Raw genomic sequence first — 22999 nt, 5'->3', positions numbered from 1 at the left:
TATTTTAATGTGCAGTAACTGTTTAGATCAGTGGTCCTTCAGGGGGTTCCAGGTGGTCCCCAGCTTAATAATGGAGAGTTGGTAACCAAATGGACACTTTTTTTTAACACTTTTTTTTTTTACTTGAATGTAGAAGAATTGTTGTTTTTATCGGTTGCTGTTATCTCTGCATAAGTGTTGTTTTTGGCAGCAGATTTTAGTTTTAGTCATAGTCTCTTCAATAGTTTTAATTTAGTTTCAGTCACATTTTAGTCACCTGGGAATGTTTTAAGTGTTAGTCTTAGTTTTAGTCGTCATAGCTTAGTTTTCATTTAGTTTCCGTTTACGGTAGTTTTCGTCAGTGAAAAAAGGTAGTCGATGAAATCAACTCTGAACTTGTGTGACAGTGAAAATACTGTAGCCTCTAAACGTGTTTATCTGGCTCCCTGCGCCAGACGAAGGTCACGTATTGTTAGTCGTGTGGATTAATCACAGTAGAACGTCAGGCTGCATCTGGACCTGCAACAGATGGGAGGCTTTAAATATTCACAGGGAATGAATTTATTGAGCAAAAGTTATTTTTTGGGCTCAATTTTCATAAGCCACTAATTCTGTCACAGTTACACATTGGTGGTCAATACGAGCACTTGTGACTAAATAATAACTAACTACATTTTGGATTCGTGGGAATACAAAGCCGCTTTGTTAGTTTTTTCTTTTCCATTTCCCAAGAACCTAACGCTTTAGGACATAGAAATTTCCAGAAATACTGATGTGCGAGTCTGTCCAAACCACTTATTCTGACACGGCTCCTGATGCGTGCATGCATGCATGCGTGCGTGCGTGTGCGTGTGTATGTGTTTGGTGCCCTTGTAGTTGTGACAGACTCATGTTTCTATGCACACTGTATATCAATACTAAAGTGTGTTCTCTTCTTTGACAATCAGATCACATTCTGGACCATTCCGAGGACGACACCAAGTCACTGTTTGTCATCATAAAGGTCCGTGTTCTCTCTGCGACACACACACACACACACACCCACACACACACACACACACACACACACACACACACACACACACACACACACACACAGTCTCTCACACACACTGTCTGTTTGTGGAGAGCAGTGCCAGTTTCAAGTCAAGGACACCCCAGATTGATATGACATTTGGCTGCCATCTGCAAAGAGACCCCCAGAAGAGAAGATTTGACTTTTATATTTTTATATTTATATAAAAGTCAATATCCTCATCATATCATCATATCATCATCATACTATACTTCAGTCAACGTCTGTCTGTCTGAATGTCTGAGTGTCTGTCTGTCAGAAAACACCGCCGTATCTCCTCACCGCCTGCACCAATCGCTCCCACCTTTCACACAGGCATTGACCATGATAATATAATGGAGGTCTTAACGAAGCCCTTTTTCCAATTTAACAAATTATGAATTAATAATGAATATATTAGTGAGGTCAGTGGGGTCTTTGGAGGAGCGAGCTGAAACGTGCCCATATTCGGAGATGACTGATGTCTCCAATGTGACGCCAAAGATACATTGTATATCAGAGCGGAGTTGTAACTGCGCCGTTACTGTCGTTACGGTGTGGCTCTCAGCTGCTATAAGCAATATTTCTCAAAAATGTACTGATCATTTCTTTATTATTATTTTTTGGTATTCAGACATCCAGCTAATGAGTACGCTCCCAAAACAATTGAGTCTCTGTGACACATCTAGGGGCCACAATCTGCATTCAAAGATTTTCCTAGAAGCTTTGTCATTGGTCGAAAAAAAAAAAAAAAAAAAAACCCAATCAGGAAGTAGACAGGCAAATCGACCAATGACAAAGCTTATCCACACTTTTCCTGGGCTGTGTGTGCTCCAGTTCCTGTTGATTTCATTGGATATCATTGGTCATCTGACCAGTTTCATTGGCTTTCATTGGATCAAATCGACAGGAACTGGAGCACACACAGCCCAGGAAAAGTGTGGATAGGAAAATCTTTGAATGCCAATTGCGGCCCCTAGATGTGTCACAGAGACTACATTGTTTGGGAGCGTTTTACCCATTGCTGGCTGTCTAAAAAAGGTCATTCAAATGTTGACATCTTATTGCTTATAGCAGCTTTGACTTGAGTGATGGTTTTTGCACAACTCTGTTCCAGGATCCGGAAAGGGCAAGTGTCTGTAACACTCACAGAGTTACAGAACATTAAGGGTCCATTTGGAACCCTGGTGGTCCATGGACCCAGCATTGGAGAACCAGTGTCCTACAACACAATGCAACACAATATAGATAGATATATATATATATACACACACACACAAATCTGATCATGAAAACGCAGAGAAATAGATTCAGATACAATCCTGCTTGCTTACCGACATCATCGTCAATATGACAGTGTCATATTAATATCCTCATGACTATTGGACCCTGTTTTCATCTCATTGTTTCAATCAATTTGTTTTTCCGTTATATAATTAATACGTGAAACAGAAAGTTTCCTGTGTGGGCCAGACGCATCTCCCCCCCGTGTGAAACTACATAGGCTCTGGAGGGCCTGGTCTTTTTTTCACTTGCTCCTCATTGATCACTTCCCCAAATGTTGGTCAATAATAAATTACACGCCGTGCTCCCTGCTGCTGAGCGCTGATTAGATTAAAACACTTTTAACTTCAACCGCCGTCAAATAACCAACGCAGCGCTATATGGAGTCGGTCTTCTGCCGGCCAGGGGGTCACGGCGGAATGAATGAAGCCACAGGGGAACCGGTTTCATGCAGTCCACCGTTCCAATTTTGTTCAGTACCCCCCCATCCACCTCCCCCCATCCCCACTCCCACCCCAATCAATATTTGTGATTCATTGTGTCTGGCAACGCTGAGCAATTTTAGACTAACTCCACCTGCAAAAGGTGACTGCAATTTCCTGAGAGAGATTGAAAAAAGAAGCACGCCAAGAGACGTCCTCTTAACCCATTTTGACCTGAGATCAGATTCTAAAAATGTCTTCTACATCCTGACAGTTTTCTGAAAAAGCTATGTTTTTATGTCAGTCGTTCTTAGATTTTTTTTAAATAGCAGACCTACAAGCTTGTAGCGCGCCACTCGGTGGCGTGCTATGAGCTTGTAGATCTGTTATTTTTCAATAGCTAAAGCATAACATAATAACTAACACAAAAAGGGGTTCCCGCCCAGAATGGGTTAATCCATTAATCCCTTTCTCTCTCTCTCCCTCTTTGATTTGTTCCAGAATGGCTTTTTTTGGTTTTCACATCGATCGAACGATCGGCCGGTCGATTGGTGCATTGATTACTTTATTAGCTTAGTTTGTTAACGGTGTACACACGTGTAGTAACAGTCAAATGTTACGCTAATAGCATAACACAAAAAATAAATCACACCCGTGTGAACTGAGTGGTGCAACTCCCCTCTCTCTCACCCCCCCCTCCTCTCTCTCTCTCTCTCTCTTATTAGCAGGCAACAGTGCAGCACTATCTCTCTCTCTCCGTTTCTGGCACAACAGCGCCCCTACTGGTACTCATAGTTACATAGGTTAACACACACATAGTCACATAGGTTAACACGGACATTGCTGTTCCTTGGAGTGGTTGCGCCACTCAAAAATCCCCAGGGGTCTTGTTTCCATTGTGGTCCATTGTACTCAATTAAGGTAGGCTGAGACATACACTTATATACAACTTAGGCACGTATTACAATTGACGCTCTTAATCCAGTAAGCAAGGAAAACACGAGGTACGTAGTCGGCCTACATCCAATGTATTGCCGATAGTAATCTGACTAGGATCATGTCTAATCTAATAGGATCCTAGGTAAGCCAAGCACCTGCAGCAGTGCAGTATCAGCAGTCTAATAGACTGATACAACAGTATAATATCAACCAAAACAAGATGGTGCATCTCTCTCGAGGGGCTTATCCTTTGAATAATAATACAATATACATATCGTTAAACTCTGCAGTTTGCAGTAAGAGGTATACAGTATTTACAGAGAAGGAGTTACTACTAAAGGTGTTCTGTCTAAAGCCCCAGTGGCATTGTGAGGTCAGCCCCAACAGACAGGGGTTTGGTCCTGGTCAGTCAGACCCTGTGCTCTGTGAGGTCAGCCCCAACAGACAGGGGTTTGGTCCTGGTCAGTCAGACCCTGTGCTCTGTGAGGTCAGCCCCAACAGACAGGGGTTTGGTCCTGGTCAGTCAGACCCTGTGCTCTGTGAGGTCAGCCCCAACAGACAGGGGTTTGGTCCTGGTCAGTCAGACCCTGTGCTCTGTGAGGTCAGCCCCAACAGACAGGGGTTTGGCCCTGGTCAGTCAGATCCTGTGCTCTGTGAGGTCAGCTCAACAGACAGCGGTTTGGTCCTGGTCAGTCAGACCCTGTGCTCTGCACTTGCCCTCTTTAAGCAAGCTATAACAACCTGCAACATATTTAATGCCTTTATTTCCCCCTAGAGAGACGACAGCGTATTGTTGTTGCTGCTCTCGCTTGGTGTTCCTGCCAAGTGGAAGAAACGAGGCTTTTAGCTCATTGTCGAAGACAAACTCTCTGGCCCTCCCAAAGAGCCAGAGAGAGAGAGAGAGAGTCAATCATCTGGCCCTCCCAAAGAGCCAGAGAGAGAGAGAGAGAGAGAGAGAGAGAGAGAGAGAGAGTCAATCATCTGGCCCTCCCAAAGAGCCAGAGAGAGAGAGAGAGAGAGAGAGAGAGAGAGAGAGAGAGTCATCTCAAGCTGTTCTGGATCAGGGCCGAGAGAGGGCGAGATCCCAAAATACCGACTACTCCCTTCTGCCGGTTACCGGCTGGCAGACGGAGTTACATACCGGGAGGTGCATACTTAGTTTAGACTATAGTCATTGGTTAGACATGGGTTAAGGTTAGGTTCAGGTGTGCTGCCCCGCCCCGTGGGAGGTTAGGTTTAGGGTGAGGGTTTGAGATAGGGTTGTAGTTGTAGGACTAATGACTGGTCTAACCTGCAATGACTAGTCTAAACCAAAAACTGCGCGGCGGACGGAGTTACTACGGCAGTCGGTAATCTGGATTTCACTGAGAGCGTAAAATTAGAGTTACATTTTTTGTTCAACATCTGCATCACTTATTTTACAATACATCTACACATTATAGAGAATGGAGAAGAATTGTTATTTTGGGTCAACGTTTGCCTGTTATCTCTCCTGTGGTACCAACATCAATACAGCATGGAATTGTGTACGAAATCTTACCCACATTTTCACCCAAAAATGCTACTTTCAATTAGTACAATTACACACCCCATGAAGCCTTGAATTCATGGGTGATTTCTTTTTGGTTTTCGTCGCATCCGGTAGATTCAAAGAGTCTCCTATTGACCTGTAAACCGCTTATTGACTCAGGAATGCGACATATACAAAATAAGTATTTTTTTTATCAATCAATAGATTGTGTTCTATTTATCAGTATCACTCAATTCTCAAGGTTTTAAAGGAAAGAAAAATACCATGACTTTTCTTTTACACTATCAGTATTCATATAGAAAGCAGTTTGTGTCGGAGCCCTGAGCTGCAGTCACTGTACTGTACTGTACTGTATAGCTGTACTGTATATAGCTATACTGTACTGTATGCCTGCAATTCAAGCATGTTGTCATAACAGGATGTACAGGAAAAAGCGGCCGGGGCCACTTGGTATTCATAGAAAATTGTTTTCTAAGTAGGCTGTAGTGATTGCACTCCACCAGCGAAATGGATAACATATTATACTGTAGACCACTGTGACTCACATACAACATGTCCACCACCACCTAATAATATGCATACTTCCCAGGAAATATACAGTATATGGAAATGGGGGGGAGACGGGGGGGACTCACACGTTACATAATCACCGTCATTTGATTGAGTGAAAGCCTTTATTTACTGTAACTATTTCACAGCTGTTCCACCACTTACAGTATAAGCCCTATACTTCATAACGTGCCACAAGCATCTTAGCCCGTAGCTAATTGCTTAGCTTACCTTATGATTCTTGATGACTATTTTTCATGTATTTAATATATTACCATGTGTTGTTCTTGCGTACTGTAACTCGCTCTGGATTAAGTGTCTGCTAAATGCCTATATTGAAAACATTGTCCGTCTGTCCGTCCACTCACAGGTCATCAGTGACCTCATGTTTTTCTTTCTGTCTGTCTGTCCGTCCACTCACAGGTCATCAGTGACCTCATGTTTTTCTTTCTGTCTGTCTGTCCGTCCACTCACAGGTCATCAGTGACCTCATGTTTTTCTTTCTGTCCGTCCGTCCGTCCGTCCACTCACAGGTCATCAGTGACCTCATGTTTTTCTTTCTGTCTGTCTGTCCGTCCACTCACAGGTCATCAGTGACCTCATGTTTTTCTTTCTGTCTGTCTGTCCGTCCACTCACAGGTCATCAGTGACCTCATGTTTTTCTTTCTGTCTGTCTGTCCGTCCACTCACAGGTCATCAGTGACCTCATGTTTTTCTGTCTGTCTGTCTGTCTGTCCGTCCACTCACAGGTCATCAGTGACCTCATGTTTTTCTGTCTGTCTGTCTGTCTGTCCGTCCACTCACAGGTCATCAGTGACCTCATGTTTTTCTTTCTGTCTGTATGTCCGTCCACTCACAGGTCATCAGTGACCTCATGTTTTTCTTTCTGTCTGTCTGTCCGTCCACTCACAGGTCATCAGTGACCTCATGTTTTTCTGTCTGTCTGTCTGTCTGTCCGTCCACTCACAGGTCATCAGTGACCTCATGTTTTTCTTTCTGTCTGTATGTCCGTCCACTCACAGGTCATCAGTGACCTCATGTTTTTCTTTCTGTCTGTCTGTCCGTCCACTCACAGGTCATCAGTGACCTCATGTTTTTCTTTCTGTCTGTCTGTCCGTCCACTCACAGGTCATCAGTGACCTCATGTTTTTCTTTCTGTCTGTCTGTCCGTCCACTCACAGGTCATCAGTGACCTCATGTTTTTCTGTCTGTCTGTCTGTCTGTCCGTCCACTCACAGGTCATCAGTGACCTCATGTTTTTCTGTCTGTCTGTCTGTCTGTCCGTCCACTCACAGGTCATCAGTGACCTCATGTTTTTCTTTCTGTCTGTATGTCCGTCCACTCACAGGTCATCAGTGACCTCATGTTTTTCTTTCTGTCTGTCTGTCCGTCCACTCACAGGTCATCAGTGACCTCATGTTTTTCTGTCTGTCTGTCTGTCTGTCCGTCCACTCACAGGTCATCAGGGACCTCATGTTTTTCTTTCTGTCTGTATGTCCGTCCACTCACAGGTCATCAGTGACCTCATGTTTTTCTTTCTGTCTGTCTGTCCGTCCACTCACAGGTCATCAGTGACCTCATGTTTTTCTTTCTGTCTGTCTGTCCGTCCACTCACAGGTCATCAGTGACCTCATGTTTTTCTTTCTGTCTGTATGTCCGTCCACTCACAGGTCATCAGTGACCTCATGTTTTTCTTTCTGTCTGTATGTCCGTCCACTCACAGGTCATCAGTGACCTCATGTTTTTCCGTCTGTCCGTCCACTCACAGGTCATCAGTGACCTCATGTTTTTCCGTCTGTCCGTCCACTCACAGGTCATCAGTGACCTCATGTTTTTCCGTCTGTCCGTCCACTCACAGGTCATCAGTGACCTCATGTTTTTCCGAGGCACTCACAGAAACGAGTTCGACAATCGTTGGAAGAGCTTCACGCTGGTCAAGAAGTCCATGGAGAACCGGGTGAGTTACAGCAGGAAGTCCATGGAGAAGTCCATGGAGAACCGGGTGAGTTACAGCAGTCGGCATGTTGTTGAAGTCCATGGAGAACCGGGTGAGTTACAGCAGTCGGCATGTTGTTGAAGTCCATGGAGAACCGGGTGAGTTACAGCAGTCGGCATGTTGTTAGAAGTCCATGGAGAACCGGGTGAGTTACAGCAGTCGGCATGTTGTTGAAGTCCATGGAGAACCGGGTGAGTTACAGCAGTCGGCATGTTGTTGAAGTCCATGGAGAACCGGGTGAGTTACAGCAGTCGGCATGTTGTTAGAAGTCCATGGAGAACCGGGTGAGTTACAGCAGTCGGCATGTTGTTGAAGTCCATGGAGAACCGGGTGAGTTACAGCAGTCGGCATGTTGTTAGAAGTCCATGGAGAACCGGGTGAGTTACAGCAGTCGGCATGTTGTTAGAAGTCCATGGAGAACCGGGTGAGTTACAGCAGTCGGCATGTTGTTAGAAGTCCATGGAGAACCGGGTGAGTTACAGCAGTCGGCATGTTGTTAGAAGTCCATGGAGAACCGGGTGAGTTACAGCAGTCGGCATGTTGTTAGAAGTCCATGGAGAACCGGGTGAGTTACAGCAGTCGGCATGTTGTTAGAAGTCCATGGAGAACCGGGTGAGTTACAGCAGTCGGCATGTTGTTAGAAGTCCATGGAGAACCGGGTGAGTTACAGCAGTCGGCATGTTGTTAGAAGTCCATGGAGAACCGGGTGAGTTACAGCAGTCGGCATGTTGTTAGAAGTCCATGGAGAACCGGGTGAGTTACAGCAGTCGGCATGTTGTTGAAGTCCATGGAGAACCGGGTGAGTTACAGCAGTCGGCATGTTGTTAGAAGTCCATGGAGAACCGGGTGAGTTACAGCAGTCGGCATGTTGTTGAAGTCCATGGAGAACCGGGTGAGTTACAGCAGTCGGCATGTTGTTGTCCATGGAGAACCGGGTGAGTTACAGCAGTCGGCATGTTGTTGAAGTCCATGGAGAACCGGGTGAGTTACAGCAGTCGGCATGTTGTTGTCCATGGAGAACCGGGTGAGTTACAGCAGTCGGCATGTTGTTGTCGCCGCGACCATTTCTACGGGTCGCGAGTAAAATAGCTAGACCACCTCCAACAACCGGACTGGACTGCAGGTTTAACTCTGAGAGTATGCACAACATGTAACCAAATACGAAGGCTGCATAGCCGAAACACGTTAGCGTTTTAATTCCTATTTTTTGATGTATACTTGATTTGGGTTTGGCACTCCACTGAAAGCCATTGCTGATGATGCACAACCTGTTTTTCTCATTTATGTAACCAAATACATTTGTACACTCACAGAGTTAACACATGTCAATAGATTAATATGGATTTCCCCACTTTTTTACAGCTTCATGGGAACAAACGTCACATTCGAGCGCTGCTCATCGACAGGGTGTTGCTGCAGCATGAGGTTGGTAGACTTGGTGCTAATATTAACTCCACACATGAAGGGGGGTCATATTGACCCTACAGATATTAACTCCACACATTAGGGTGATCATATTGACCCTATATGAAGGTAGTGGCAATTAAACACTAAGATTTATATGATAATATAACATCAAATAATGAAGAAAAACCTTGACAAAAATAGTGTTCGTTGTGTGACCGATAAATAGTAGTTTAAAGCAAAGTACACGTCAATGCCACTGATCCTATAGCCAAGGGCACAATCGATCGGTTGATCATTAAACAAATTAAATGGGTCGCGTTGGGTGGGTCGCAGACACCGCTGAGAGGAGGAGAGCCACCACTGTAACACTGAGCTGAGGAGACAGGCTGGTATAATGTCAGCCTTCACAGACGAGGTCAGACAGGCTGGTAATGGCCGCTGTGATCAAAGCCTGTTTTAAAGGACAGATGGGGTGAGGTCCGGCCTCTCCCCAGGAGCCAGTGGCCAGTGCAGGGAGCCTCCATGTTCTCTAACTATACCTTCAAACACGGAGCCCTATTATGGATTTTACAAAAAGAGATATATATATACATATATATATTATATACCAAATTTGACTGAGGGACTGCCATTGGATTTTTTTTTTTAATTTCGTTTTTTCATATCACATGAAAGAGCTTCAAATTGACATTGGTTGTTCAGTTTGACCCACCAGTTTTGTAGATATGGCTTATAGAGTAATAATGTCTTGCAGAAAACAGCGAGTTGAGAAAACAGCCTAGTTGAAAGGTTCACTTCTGTTGTCTCTAACATTACACCTAGCTATACATGTTTAAGCATTTATTTCATATTTACATCGTCGATTTCAGCTCTGACACTTATTTCAGACATGCTCTAGTATGTGAAGAGTCTGCCTGTGCTATTAACTCATTAAACGGAATTTGCATGATGGCAGGCTCTCAGTCAAATCTGGTCACAAATATATATATATATATATAAAGCTGATTCATTGACTGGAGGAGTCACCTGTACTGAATTATTTTTAGGGTTTTTAAACCCATAGTTCATTGACTGGAGGAGTGAGTCACCTGTACTGAATTATTTTTAGGGTTTATCCCATTCTGACCTGAGATCAGATTCATACGAGGTTTCCACTGGACACACACTGGTCTGATTAACCCATTCTGGTCCGAGATCAGATTCTAAAAAATGTCAGTCGTTCTTCGATTTTTCAAAAAATAGCAGACCTACAAGCTCGTAGCGCGCCACTCGGTGGCGCGCTATGAGCTTGTAGATCTGCTATTTTTAAATAGCTAAAGCATAACATAGTGCTAGCACCAAAACGGGTTCCCGTTCAGAATGGGTTATAAACCCTGTATAGTTCATTGACTGGAGGAGTCGCCTGTACTGAATTATTTTTAGGGTTTATAAACCCTGTATAGTTCATTGACTGGAGGAGTCTCCTGTACTGAATTATTTTTAGGGTTTATAAACCCTGTATAGTTCATTGACTGGTGGAGTCACCTGTACTGAATTATTTTTAGGGTTTATAAACCCTGTATAGTTCATTGACTGGAGGAGTCACCTGTACTGAATTATTTTTAGGGTTTATAAACCCTGTATAGTTCATTGACTGGAGGAGTCGACTGCACTGAATTATTTTTAGGGTTTATAAACCCTGTATAGTTCATTGACTGGAGGAGTCACCTGCACTGAATTCTTTCCCTCTCGCTCCGAAAATAGCCGATCAATGTGTCGCTTTGTGATTGCACGGTGAGCAAATCTTTTGCCAAGTTGTCAGCGTATTCCCACCTCTACTGGAATTAGATTTGTGCCCCATATACAGTACCTTCAGCAGACCCCTGGTTAATCCTGTACAAAGAAGAAGTAACAGTAACACTGCATGTGCTTTTTGAGTGGTGCAACCACTCCAAGGAACAGCAATGTCCGTGTCTGTTGGTTAATGAGCACCAGTTTTTGACTATGAGTACCAGTAGGGGCGCTGTTGTGCCAGAAACAGAGAGAGGGATAGTGCTGCACTGTTGCCTGCTAATGTGAGAGAGAGAGCACATCATGTTGTTTCTTTTTTTTATATATATATTTTTTATCCCGCGATTTTGTAACCCATTTTTCACCCCTGTGCCAATCATCTACTGTGATCCTGGGCTCTACACACCCTCCGCCAACCTGGGGAGAGCAACGGACTTAACTCATGCTCCCTTCATGCCTGAGTGTCCAAGTTGCTCCTTTACACCTGACAGGGGGGAGTTTCCCTGGTTGGACGTACGTAGCGCGTGGAGGGAACACGTTATTCCAACCAGTTCCTTTCCCCTCCATCAGGCGCCCCGGCTGGTCAGGGGGAGGCAGTTTAGAGACCAGGATTGTCATGTTGTTTCTAATGTGATGATGTTGATGATGATGATGATGATGATGATGATGATGATGATGATGATGATGACGGTGCTGGTTTGGGGTTCTCCATCAGATGAGGAAGCTGGTGGTTGAAGGCAGTGTATATAAGGTGGTCCACCAGGACCTGCTCTGTGATCTGCTGCTGCTGTCTACCAGCGCCTACAGTCAGGTAGGCACGCACACACACACACACACACACACACACACACACACACACACACACACACACACACACACACACACACACACACTCATTCAGTCATTGCTAAACAAGGAAACTAAACCAACAAACCCTGAAGAATGTCGATCGATATCGGTCGGCAGTGGCTCAGCGGTAGAGTGGCCTCTTGGGAAGCGGAAGGTTTCCAGTTAGTTCGATGCCGGGCTCCCCCAGAGTTGGTGTTGAACCTTGAGCGAGACTCCGTCCGAACCCCTAATTGCTCCCGATGTGCTGGTTGGTGCCTTGCACGGTTTCCTCCGGCCTTCTGTGTATGAATGTGTGTATGAATGTAAACGGTAAATGGTACATTTATATAGCGCCTTTATCCAAAGCGCTTTACAGAGATTGTGCATTTCATTCACCCATTCACACACACATTCATACACCGATGGCGGCCGAAACTATGCAAGGCACCAACCTGCACATCGGGATCAATTGGGGGTTCAGAGTCTTGCTCAGAGACACTTTGACACGAGCTCTGGGTGTTTGAATGGGTGAATGTATAATGCACAACCTATTTACAGTATAGCGCGGCCTTGAGTAAAGGCTATATAAATGCACCATTTACCATTTTAAATCTCTGACAGTATATACTGTACCAGCTGCTATATTATGCATGCACCTTATGTCTAAACCTCATACCGTATGCCTGGCTGTGTCAGTGTACAGTGATGATATTTATATTTATTCTCTCCCTGCACGGTGTTTCTTCTTTGTGGAAAGAATAATGTAATGCACACATGTTAAACACCCCCAGCGCACAGGACAAAGTTCTTTGTCCTTTCTATTAATAACGCCCGGCGCCCAAGACAAAGTTTTGTCCAAAAGACGAAGTTTATTGATATGAAAACCGATCGCATCGCTCTACAGCCTGGGAGCGCCTGTTGTGCAGCTCAAAGTGCTTTTCAGAGCAATGGGGGGGAAAAAAAGAAAAGCTAAGTCATAAAACAACATTAAAATAATATAGCAGTAATACAATACAATACAGGACATGAAAAACAAACAAGTGATAGGGCCTTTCTGTGTGGAGTTTGCATGTTCTCCCCGTGTCCCCTAGGGTAGATACCCTCACAAAAACATGCCGTAATCCTGGTCTCTAAAACTACCTCCCCCTGGCCAGCCGGGGCGCCTGATGGAGGGGAAAGGAACTGGTCGGAATAACGTGTCCCTTCCACGCGCTACGTCCGGCCGGGGAAATTCCCCTCTGTCAGGTGAAAATAAGCAGCTTGGACTCCTCATGCATAGAAGGAGACATGAGGTCAGTCCGCTGCCCCCCCCAGGTTGGCAGAGGAAGTGTAGCGCCCAGGATTACATTAGATAATTGGCACTGGGTGAAAAGAAAACTGGGTTACAAAATCGTGGGATAAAAATTTAAATAAAAAAACAAAAGAAAAACAACAAGGACTTTAAAAGCTCAACTATAAAAACAAGAGTGTTGTACAGTAGATATGTATAACTTTTGTTATACCTCACTTCTTTTTTCTTTCTCTTTCTTGAAACAACAAAGAAAGAAACGACGGGGCTTGCTGCACGTACTGTACAACACTGAGTTTCCCCCACTGTTTAAACACCTGCGAACCTGTGATGTGACTGCATAAAGATGATTGTGATGCTGTGTGTGTGTGTGTGTGTGTGTGTGTGTGTGTGCGTGTGTGCGTGTGTGTGTGTGTGTGTGTGTGTGTGTGTGTGTGTGTGTGTGTGTGTGTGTGTGTTTTTGTGTGTGCGTGTGTGTGTGCGTTTGCGTGTGTGTGTGCGTGTGTGCGTGCGTGTGTAGGTGCGCGGCAGGGCGCAGGCTGAGCTGATGACGGCGTTGGGGATATACAGCTTCTCCTACAGAGACCTGACTCCCAGGGTTCTTCAGCTGCTTTCCCCCGAACACACCACGGGAACCGAGCAGCAGTTCAAGGTACTGCGCACCGCCACGCACACACACACACGCATGCACACACGCACAAGCCCACGCACGCGCACACACACACACACACACACACACACACACACACACACGCACCGCCACGCACGCACACACACGCACGCACATGCCCACGCACGCGTGTAGAAGATCTACTAGATGACTTACTTTTTTCAGTGGTGGAAAAAAGTACTCACATGTTTTACTTAACCCCTTTTGGTGTTTTAAAGCATTATGTTATACTTTAGCTATTGAAAAATAGCGCTATACGAGCTTGTAGATCTGCTTTTTTTTTTTTTAATCGTGAAAATGTGGCTCAAATCTTTGAATATGTTCTTTCAGAGCGAACGCTTTTTTTTAACTCAAATCTTTGCTTCTGGGGGGTAATATTCCAGTAAAGTACAAATACCTCAATATTGTACTTGAGTAAATGTACTTATTACTTTACACCACTGGTGCACAACGACAACACACCTCGCAGCGAAGCAGGGGGGGGGGGGTGTGCACTGGTCGCTCCACGCGTCGCCACAGCGTTCCGCCAGTATTTCTTTTGGCAGGCTCACGCACATACATACATGCACAGATGTTCATCATGCGCGCGCGTGTGTGTGTGTGTGTGCACGCTATAGAACGCACGTGCGCGCTAGAACGCTTGCTCCTGCAATTCATGAGCCAGGCAGGCATCCAAATGTGGCTACTTTGCATAACAGGTTGTGGCAAATGCCTTCCTCGCATACATTCTGGCTACAGTAGCGACTGCTGTATACTGTATCTGCATGCAGAACAATGCCTCACTCAGCCCACCGCCAAGACGAAAGAGAAAAGGTGCTGTACTGGTTCAAAGACAACTTATTTTTGTTTTGCTACTGTGACCCGTGGCGTCATTAAAATAGCAGTAAAAACAATAATAACCGGCAATTTATACAATTTACAATTTAGCAGACACTCTTTAGTCCAGAGTGATTTACAGTGAGCAAGGACAACACAAGGTAATACATCAAATGCATAGAAATAGTCATCTAGGATCATAGGCAAGCTAAGAACCTAACATCAGTCTAATTAACAGTAGAATATCCAAAGAGAATTCACAAAAGACATACAATATAATGTAATATGTATGGGTAATTATTTTTAACAAATCTGGCATTAGTTTCACAAGTTTAGGTGTTTTTAACTTAAAGGATTGACAGACTGATAATTCTGTGCTGCATGCGATCCCTCTCTGTCTGTCTGTCTGTCTGTCTGTCTGTCTGTCTGTCTGTCTGTCTGTCTGTCTGTCTGTCTGTCTGTCTGTCTGTCTGTCTGTCTGTCTGTCTGTCTGTCTGTCTGTCTGTCTGTCTGTGGCTCAAGAGTTAGAGCAGGTCGTCCAATGATCCATGGGTCGGCGGTTAGAATCCCGGCTCCTCCTGGCTACATGTCGAAGTGTCCTTGAGCAAGACCCTGAACCCCAAATTGCTCCCGATGTGCTGGTTGGTACCTTTCATGGCTTCCGCCGCAATCGGTGTATGAATGTGTTTGTGTGTGAATGGGTGAATGTAATGCACAATCCATGTAAAGCGCCTTGGATAAAAGGCGCTATATAAATGCACCATGTACCATTTGTGTCCATCAGGGTGCGCTGTACACCCTGCTGGGCGGGTACAGCGGGGTGTGTCTGGCCAGTACGAGGGACTGGGACTGCGTGGGCGAGGTGTGGCCCGCCCTGGTGCGCTGCGGCCTGTCGCCCTCCATGAGCCTGGAGAAGCCCTCCATCGGTCGGCTGCTGGACGAGATCACGGACCGGATCCACCGCCAGCACGACACCATCGGCATCTACCTGACGGTGAGCGCCACGCACGTGCACACACACAACACACAACACACACACACACACACACACACACATATGAGCACACACGCACGCAAATACACTAAGGTCAAGTCATCGCCATGGTGGCTCCTCCTGTCCACATGTCGAAGTGTCCTTGGGCAAGATACTAGGCATATAACGATATATCATATATCGATATATATCGATATTATATCCCGGCGATATGTATCGATTTATTAAAAATGTATATCGATTTTCAATATTTTTTTAGGGGGGCTAGTATGTGATATGAAATGTGAGCTGTAATTAGGCTTGGGCAATATATCAATATTACCGTTTATCGTGATATTTGAAATCAATATCAGTAATATCGTGGAGTATATAAATAATATTGAATACCGATAATACCGTAATATCGTAATTTAATACCGATAATACCCAATATCGTAATTTTACCGTCATGTAAATATGAATTTTCTTTTAAATAAACATCTACATTACTGTATGTGTGTGTCTGTGTGATGAATTTACAAGTAATTCATTTTAAACAACTATAATTTGCTTAAAAACTTAGTGTCCATGCATTGACTGGCACCGACGCTGAATTACGGTGACGAGGCGACAGCAGCATTGTCGGAACCGCCTCCGCCCAGGAAAGCAAACAAAACATGGCGCCGGTGAGAGTAACAAGTCCTAGCAATTTGGTTCATAAAAAAACATACTGATGTTTTGGAGCATTTCGGGTTCCAGACAAATTAAAAAGGCTGATAATCGATAATACCGATAATCGCGATATTATTCACGGTATCAATACCGATATCAAAAAATCAATATCGCCCAAGCCTAGCTGTAATCATATTCCATCATATTCACGTGCTTTCGGAGAGAAATGAGACAGACTCCATGCAGCCACGTAACGTAACGTATCGTGAGTTGAGTGTATCGTTACATGCCTACAAGACACTGAACCTTACATTGCCTCCAATGAGTTGGTCGGTGTGAGCTCGCCACCATTGGTGTGTGAATGTGGGAATTGAGGACGCTGGCGTCGACTGTTCGCTGCTTCACCTTCCAAATGTATGAATGAATGAACCATTGTATAAAGCGCTTTGAGCACTTGGAAAATCTCTATAAAAATGCAATTAATTATTATTATGGCAAGCCAGCTCTGGCTGATTTGAAAAACACCGGCGTGCAGTTCTACATTATTTATATCATGGATCCTGACAACAGTGTTGACCTCAACGAGCTGAAAGAGAAGCTCAAAGCAAATCAATATAAGATGGTTTAAAACAACCATGGCAATTGGCAACTCTCCTGCGTGCACGCCCACTTCGTACAAATCGTGGAGGTGTTAAAGTGCATTGAGTGCGGAGCCTTGTTAAAAATTAAATTGACATCGCATCTGCTCAAACTCTGATTGTGTATAAAACAGAAATGATCCGTTTGGTTAATTTTAAATGCACTCGCGCTGAGGAGACGAGAAGAGACGAGTCTCCCCTGTTGCTCTCTAGCCCTTTCACCCTCTGCTGCAGAGGCTCTCTCTCTCTCTCTCTCTCTCTCTGTCTCTCTCTCTTTCACGCTTTAATCATAAACTGGTAATTGGTCAATACGTCCGCTATATTATTTCATAAAGTCCACATTTACTTGGGTCGGGTCTCTGTCTTTGCCACGGACAGATGTGTCCGTGTATAGTATGGACAACATGGTGGATGACACCTGAACTACACACACAGTACATGCCGTCCCAGACGTGTTCAGAGCGGCCGCTGTCCGTTCAGCTCTGTTGTGTTTGAAGTATACGCCTCTCACTCGCAGGTGTCCGAGAGCTGCGCCCAGACAGCCAATGAAATGGCAGAGTCTCTAAACCCCGCCCCCTGCCTGGAGCCGCCCACCGTGGAGGAGACGAAAGAGAGCATTCAGCGTCAGCGAATAAGGAACCTCGTTGCTGCCAGGTAACTTTAGGTGTTAGCGAATAAGGAACCGTTGCTGCCAGGTACTTTAGGTGTTAGCGAATAAGGAGCCTCATTGCTGCCAGGTACTTTAGGTGTTAGCGAATAAGGAGCCTCATTGCTGCCAGGTACTTTAGGTTTTATAATAATTATGATTAGTTAGTAGTTAGTAGTAGTGTAGTAGTTCCTAGCAATCACTATAGGAATGTGCAATTAACCCATTTTGGCCTGACGTCGAAAAAAAAAAGTTTTCTCTGAAAGAATATATATTAAAAGATTTGTGCCGCATTTTTACGATTTTTCAAAAATAGCAGACCTACAAGACCTACAAATGAAGGCCCGGTCCTCATCAAACCCTGTACACTCAAGGGAATGTCCCCGCTACCACCCTTAGATATATTATATGGAGCTGACCGGTTCCATAATGTGACATTCCATATGTTGATCTGAACTCATCAAACCCTGTACACTCAAGAGAATGTCCCCGCTACCACCCTTAGATCTATTATATGGAGCTGACCGGTTCCATAATGTGACATTCCATATGTTGATCTGAACTCATCAAACCCTGTACACTAAAGACATGCTCCTTATATGGCCAGTACAGAATTGATCTGACCCCCCCAGAATGCCAAAGCGCCAACGCTCGCCCAGCAGTCAGCCCTTAACGAGACTGATGTGTGGAATCTGGAAATCCATAATTCTATACAATATCTCATGTTCTTGAACAAAATGTACTCAACTGTTTTTCAGTAGGTCTGACTATACTAGCTGGCTGGCTTAACCCATTCTGAACGGGAACCCATTTTTGGTGTTGGCATCATGTTATGCTTTAGCTATTGAAAAATACCAGATCTACAAGCTCATAGCGCGCCACCGAGTGGCGCGCTACGAGCTTGTAGGTCTGCTATTTTTGAAAAATCGAAGAACGACTGACATTTTTAGAATCTGATCTCAGGTCAGAATGGGTTCATCAGACCAGTGTGTGTGTCCAGTGGAAACCTCGTGTGAATCTGATCTCAGGTCAGAATGGGTTAATTATGCAAGACATTTCGTCTCTGAGGCCTGTCTTTGTTCTTACTGTTATTCAAAGTCCACCTGGAGTGGGATGGACAGTCAGGGTGATGGTTTGTTTTACGCTCTGGAGTCTGTTCCTGTGGCAATTTGTTCAACAAAATAATGTGTGTGGATAGCTGGAAGCAAATGGTTGATCAATGGGTATAAGCCTCTCGTCTTCAGAGAAACAGTGAACAACGCCTTACATTCTCACCTCTTGTCTGTGAACCTGTACTTAATACCGTATACTTTGAATGTAACTTGGTCAGTCTCTCCCCGATGGCGAAAGGCCGTCGGCTGCTGTGTACTCATGAAATAAACACCAGGAACTTCTCTGATCTGCTGTCTGCCGTGTCACTACTCATTCCGTGTTTGGTATCGACCAGATACCACAGTTGCTTCTCGCCCTTAGGCGACTTACTGGTTGAAATATTTTTAATACAGAATTAGATCACATCGAGATGTACTTGATGTATAAGTTTAACTTTGACCGCCTACACCTGCCCACGTATAGCTTTAGTTTAAGTGCCGTCTGACTCTACTCCCACACAATACTCAATAAATAGCTGCATGCTGTGTGTACATGTCTGTAAAACATGTTCTCTCTCCAGTTCCTCTTCCATTTTTTTTGCCAGTAAGAGAATCGAGAAACAATCCCTAAATGTCAGACCTGCCTCCTCCTCGCGTTTGTTTTTGGTATATTGTAATCTCCGGCTTTGATCTTTTCTTGTTTTCAACCTGATCGTGTTGACTCCATGCTGGGCTACATGCTGCTGCAATGTACCGCTCTCCACCCACACTCGCTGTGGCACGCTTCTGGTGCACACACACACACACACACACACACACACACACACACACACACACACACACACACAACATCCACGTTACTGTACTGTACTGTACGGTTGGAAGGTGTATGGCCGCCTGGAGGGACCTGCTTGCAGGTTTCGTTTTTTTTTCCGCCCACTCCCAAAAACCCAATGCAATGGCAGGGCTTCTAGTAAAACTGTTAACAGCTCATATAACTCAAAGTGGCTTCCTCCATCACCTCTGCAAATCTAAAACTGTAATGTTCTTTTTTTTTATCTCTCTCTCTTATTTTAGGAAGTACGAGAAGCTGGTCAATGACCTTTTGGATTGCCTTGAAGACAGCGATCTGTAAGTTATCAAAGTGCTGCCTGTCGGAACACAGTAAAACCCTCCGTGTTCTTTTTGTATGTAACTCTGAGACCCTTACGGGTCTATTTTGGTTCCTGTACACTCCCAAAGTTAAATGGTATGGTGGTGTGTGTCTGTGCCTGCGTGTGTGTGTGTGTGTGTGTGTGTGTGTGTGTGTGTGTGCCTGTGTCTGGGCGTTTGTGCGTGCGTGCGTGCCTGTGCGCTCTGTGTACTTTGTTTGTGCCGCAGGCCGTGGAAGTTTGAGCACATGGCTGCAGACCTGCTGTCCCTCCAGCTGAGAGACGACCACCCGCTGCCTCCGGACGCCGTCCTCTACTTCACTCAGAGCCTCATACACGACTCCATCAGCATACGCAAGGTCTGTCTGTCTGTCTGTCTGTCTGTCTGTCTGTCTGTCTGTCTGTCTGTCTCTACTTCACTCAGAGCCTCATACACGACTCCATCAGCATACGCAAGGTCTGTCTGTCTGTCTGTCTGTCTGTCTGTCTGTCTGTCTGTCTGTCTGTCTGTCTGTCTGTCTGTCTGTCTCTACTTCACTCAGACTCCATCAGCATACGCAAAGCCTGTGGCTACTTAACCTTGTTTTCCCCCCCAAGGCCCCGAGGGAGAGATTTACCATTCAAAGCTAAATTGTTTTTTTAATGTCCTTTTGTGGTGACATGATGACAAAAATGAGTAAATGATGGCTTTGGCCATCATTTACTGTTCTGTAAATGGTGTATTTATATAGCCCATGCAAGGCTATATTATAAATATCAGCGTCTTTGCTCAAGGACACTTCGACACTAAGTCTGGGGGAGCCCGGGATCGAACTGGGAACCTCGCCACTCAGTGCGGGCCCAGGGACCCCCATGGGTTTACGACGGGGTTCCAGGGCGTCTCAAAGTGCGGGGTACCCAGGGTACAATCACCAAACATACCTTAGTTTACGTCATCAACAAATCCCTGATTGGCCGACGGACACCACCAACATACGACCGACATACGGTACTTGCGCCCTCTGCTTGCGCAAGTAACGACCTCTTATCTTCTACATGGTGCCGCGCTCACGCCCATCCCTGTCCTGTCCTGTAGGTGGCGATCTCCGCCGTGGCCGGCGTCTTGAAGCAGCTGAAGAGACCCAGGAAGAAAGTGTGCCTGAAGCCTTCGGACATCAGTAGGTTTTTTTTTTTACAAAAGAAACGCCACTCGATAAACGGTCACTTTATGCTGCTCGCGCCACACAAATGTATCTGGTTTCCTGTACGTGTGTTATCGCTGTAGGGCCAACGCGGTCCCACTCTCGCCTCCGAGTACTCCCAATTACCGGTTATCATACCGAGGCGAACGGAGCTCCTGTTTGGGTGCTTATATCATGATATATGAACTAATTGTATTGTAATTTCCCTTTTGAGGAGAAGCAATAAGAGGCCCCGATAATACATTTTCATTGTCTTTCCATTAAAATGAATATTGCCTAAAATTAAAGTTGTCTTTCCGTTTAGGAAAAAAGAATTGCATGGCATTCATGGGGGCAATCTCCCACCAGTGGGAGACCGTCATTAGTGAACGAATGTAGAAGGACGCGCGCAGCACATGCAAATGCACACAGAAATGAGAAAGTACCGTAATAAGTCTATGTGACTACATCCGCGCGCACGTGTGTGTGTGTGTGTGTGTGCGTGTGTGCGTGTATTTGAGCAGTTGACGTGGGGGACCATTTCCTTTTCCTGGTCCTCACAAGAACAACAGTTATTTTATGGTTGATTTACTTTGTTTTAGAGATAGTTTAACAATTACAATTACAAAAAAAGACTCAAGTTGGGGTTTGGCCTTTTATGATGCATGTTTTAGTTTAGTGACTGGAAATTAGATTTATGCCTTATTTACAGTGCTTAGTTGCGCGTCGGTTTTAGGTCGATGTCCAAGTGTGCAAACCTGTAATGTGTGTGTGTGTGTGTGTGTGTGTGTGTGTGTGTGTGTGTGTGTGCGTGTGTGTGTGCGTGTGTAGGTGGTATGGAGGACCCAGAGGGGGTGTGTGTGGGGGACCGTGCAGCTAATCGCTGGCTGCAGTATGACAGCAGTAAGCTGCCTCTGACCCAGGAGCAGTGGGAGTCCCAGCACTTCATAGAGAAGACACACTGGGGCTATTACACCTGGCCCAGGTAAGGTTTAACACTGTCTGGGGCTATTACACCTGGCACAGGTAAGGTTTAACACTGTCTGGGGCTATTACACATGGCCCAGGTAAGGTTTAACACTATCTGGGGCTATTACACCTGGTCCAGGTAAGGTTTAACACTATCTGGGGCTATTACACATGGCCCAGGTAAGGTTTAACACTGTCTGGGGCTATTACACCTGGTCCAGGTAAGGTTTAACACTGTCTGGGGCTATTACACCTGGTCCAGGTAAGGTTTAACACTGTCTGGGGGCTATTACACATGGCACAGGTAAAGCTTAATGTGCAAATAACATGCATTTTAAAACTGCTTTTAATATTTAATATCATATTGTCTCTGTCCCTCAAAGTTATCTATTGGTTATTCTAATGGTTTGAGCCTCAATCACCACTCTGATATAACCATTCCTTGTAATTTCTTTCTGGACTTTGAAAGCAGTTTTAGCTGCAGTACCACAATGTCCTGAGGTGGTGGGGGTGCTGATATGCAGATTATTTAATATTGTAGCTTGGAAAATCAGCTATGGTGGACATTGTAAACAAAATGGAAATGCAAATTTGGAACTGACGCCTGAAGAAGAGGAGTAATTATACAAAGTAGGGTGACATTGATGACATCACGATGAGGACAAAAAAAAATAGATTTACCATCTTCCATTCTGGAGATATTTACCTTTATGTAACACCTGCTTTTGTAGTAACGTACTCTTCTTGAACAGAAAGCCTAATTAGGAGCCGTTATGTCAGACATTGACAGGCAGTTATAAAAATGCAAACATAATATCCTATACATACTGTACTCTACACCGGATGAAAGCCCTGAATGTCTACTTTGACGAGGAAAAAAGTACACATTGATCCCACCTACCCTTCGTCGGTAATTGGCTTTTGTATGAGCTAAAGAATGGGCATATAGGAGTTGTATATATACGCTCGCATGGGAGTCTCCGAGCCGCCATTACGTAACAATACGCCTCTCCCCCTCCTCCCGTTTTCAGGAAGGGAGGGGGAGAGAGGGGGGGGGGAAACCAAAAAGAATTATGAAAAATTACAAAAAAACGTTTTTTTTTAATGTCACAATCCCTTTTACACTGTCTGGGGCTATTACACATGTCCCAGGTAACACTTTATTC

At 44.9% G+C, this 22999-nt stretch overlaps 1 protein-coding gene across 1 annotated transcript in view; it reads left to right on the top strand.

Moving 5' to 3' along the window:
- Positions 1-22999, top strand: part of LOC308332850 (proteasome activator complex subunit 4B-like) — an 87672-nt gene that overhangs the window by 41872 nt on the left and 22801 nt on the right. The window contains exons 24-34 of the mRNA XM_080788966.1: positions 927-982; positions 7617-7715; positions 9117-9179; positions 11647-11742; positions 13568-13699; positions 15318-15527; positions 17334-17470; positions 19631-19684; positions 19934-20063; positions 20780-20861; positions 21696-21849. Coding sequence (XP_080645092.1) covers positions 927-982; positions 7617-7715; positions 9117-9179; positions 11647-11742; positions 13568-13699; positions 15318-15527; positions 17334-17470; positions 19631-19684; positions 19934-20063; positions 20780-20861; positions 21696-21849 — 1213 coding nt within the window. The remainder of the gene's footprint in view (positions 1-926; positions 983-7616; positions 7716-9116; positions 9180-11646; positions 11743-13567; positions 13700-15317; positions 15528-17333; positions 17471-19630; positions 19685-19933; positions 20064-20779; positions 20862-21695; positions 21850-22999) is intronic.

This window comes from Protomyctophum bolini (assembly GCF_963924005.1).
Source record: "Protomyctophum bolini genome assembly, chromosome: 18".
Classification (NCBI taxonomy): Eukaryota; Metazoa; Chordata; class Actinopteri; order Myctophiformes; family Myctophidae; genus Protomyctophum; species Protomyctophum bolini.
Note: the sequence above shows the minus strand (reverse complement) of the source record. Positions and strands in the feature narration are given on the sequence as shown.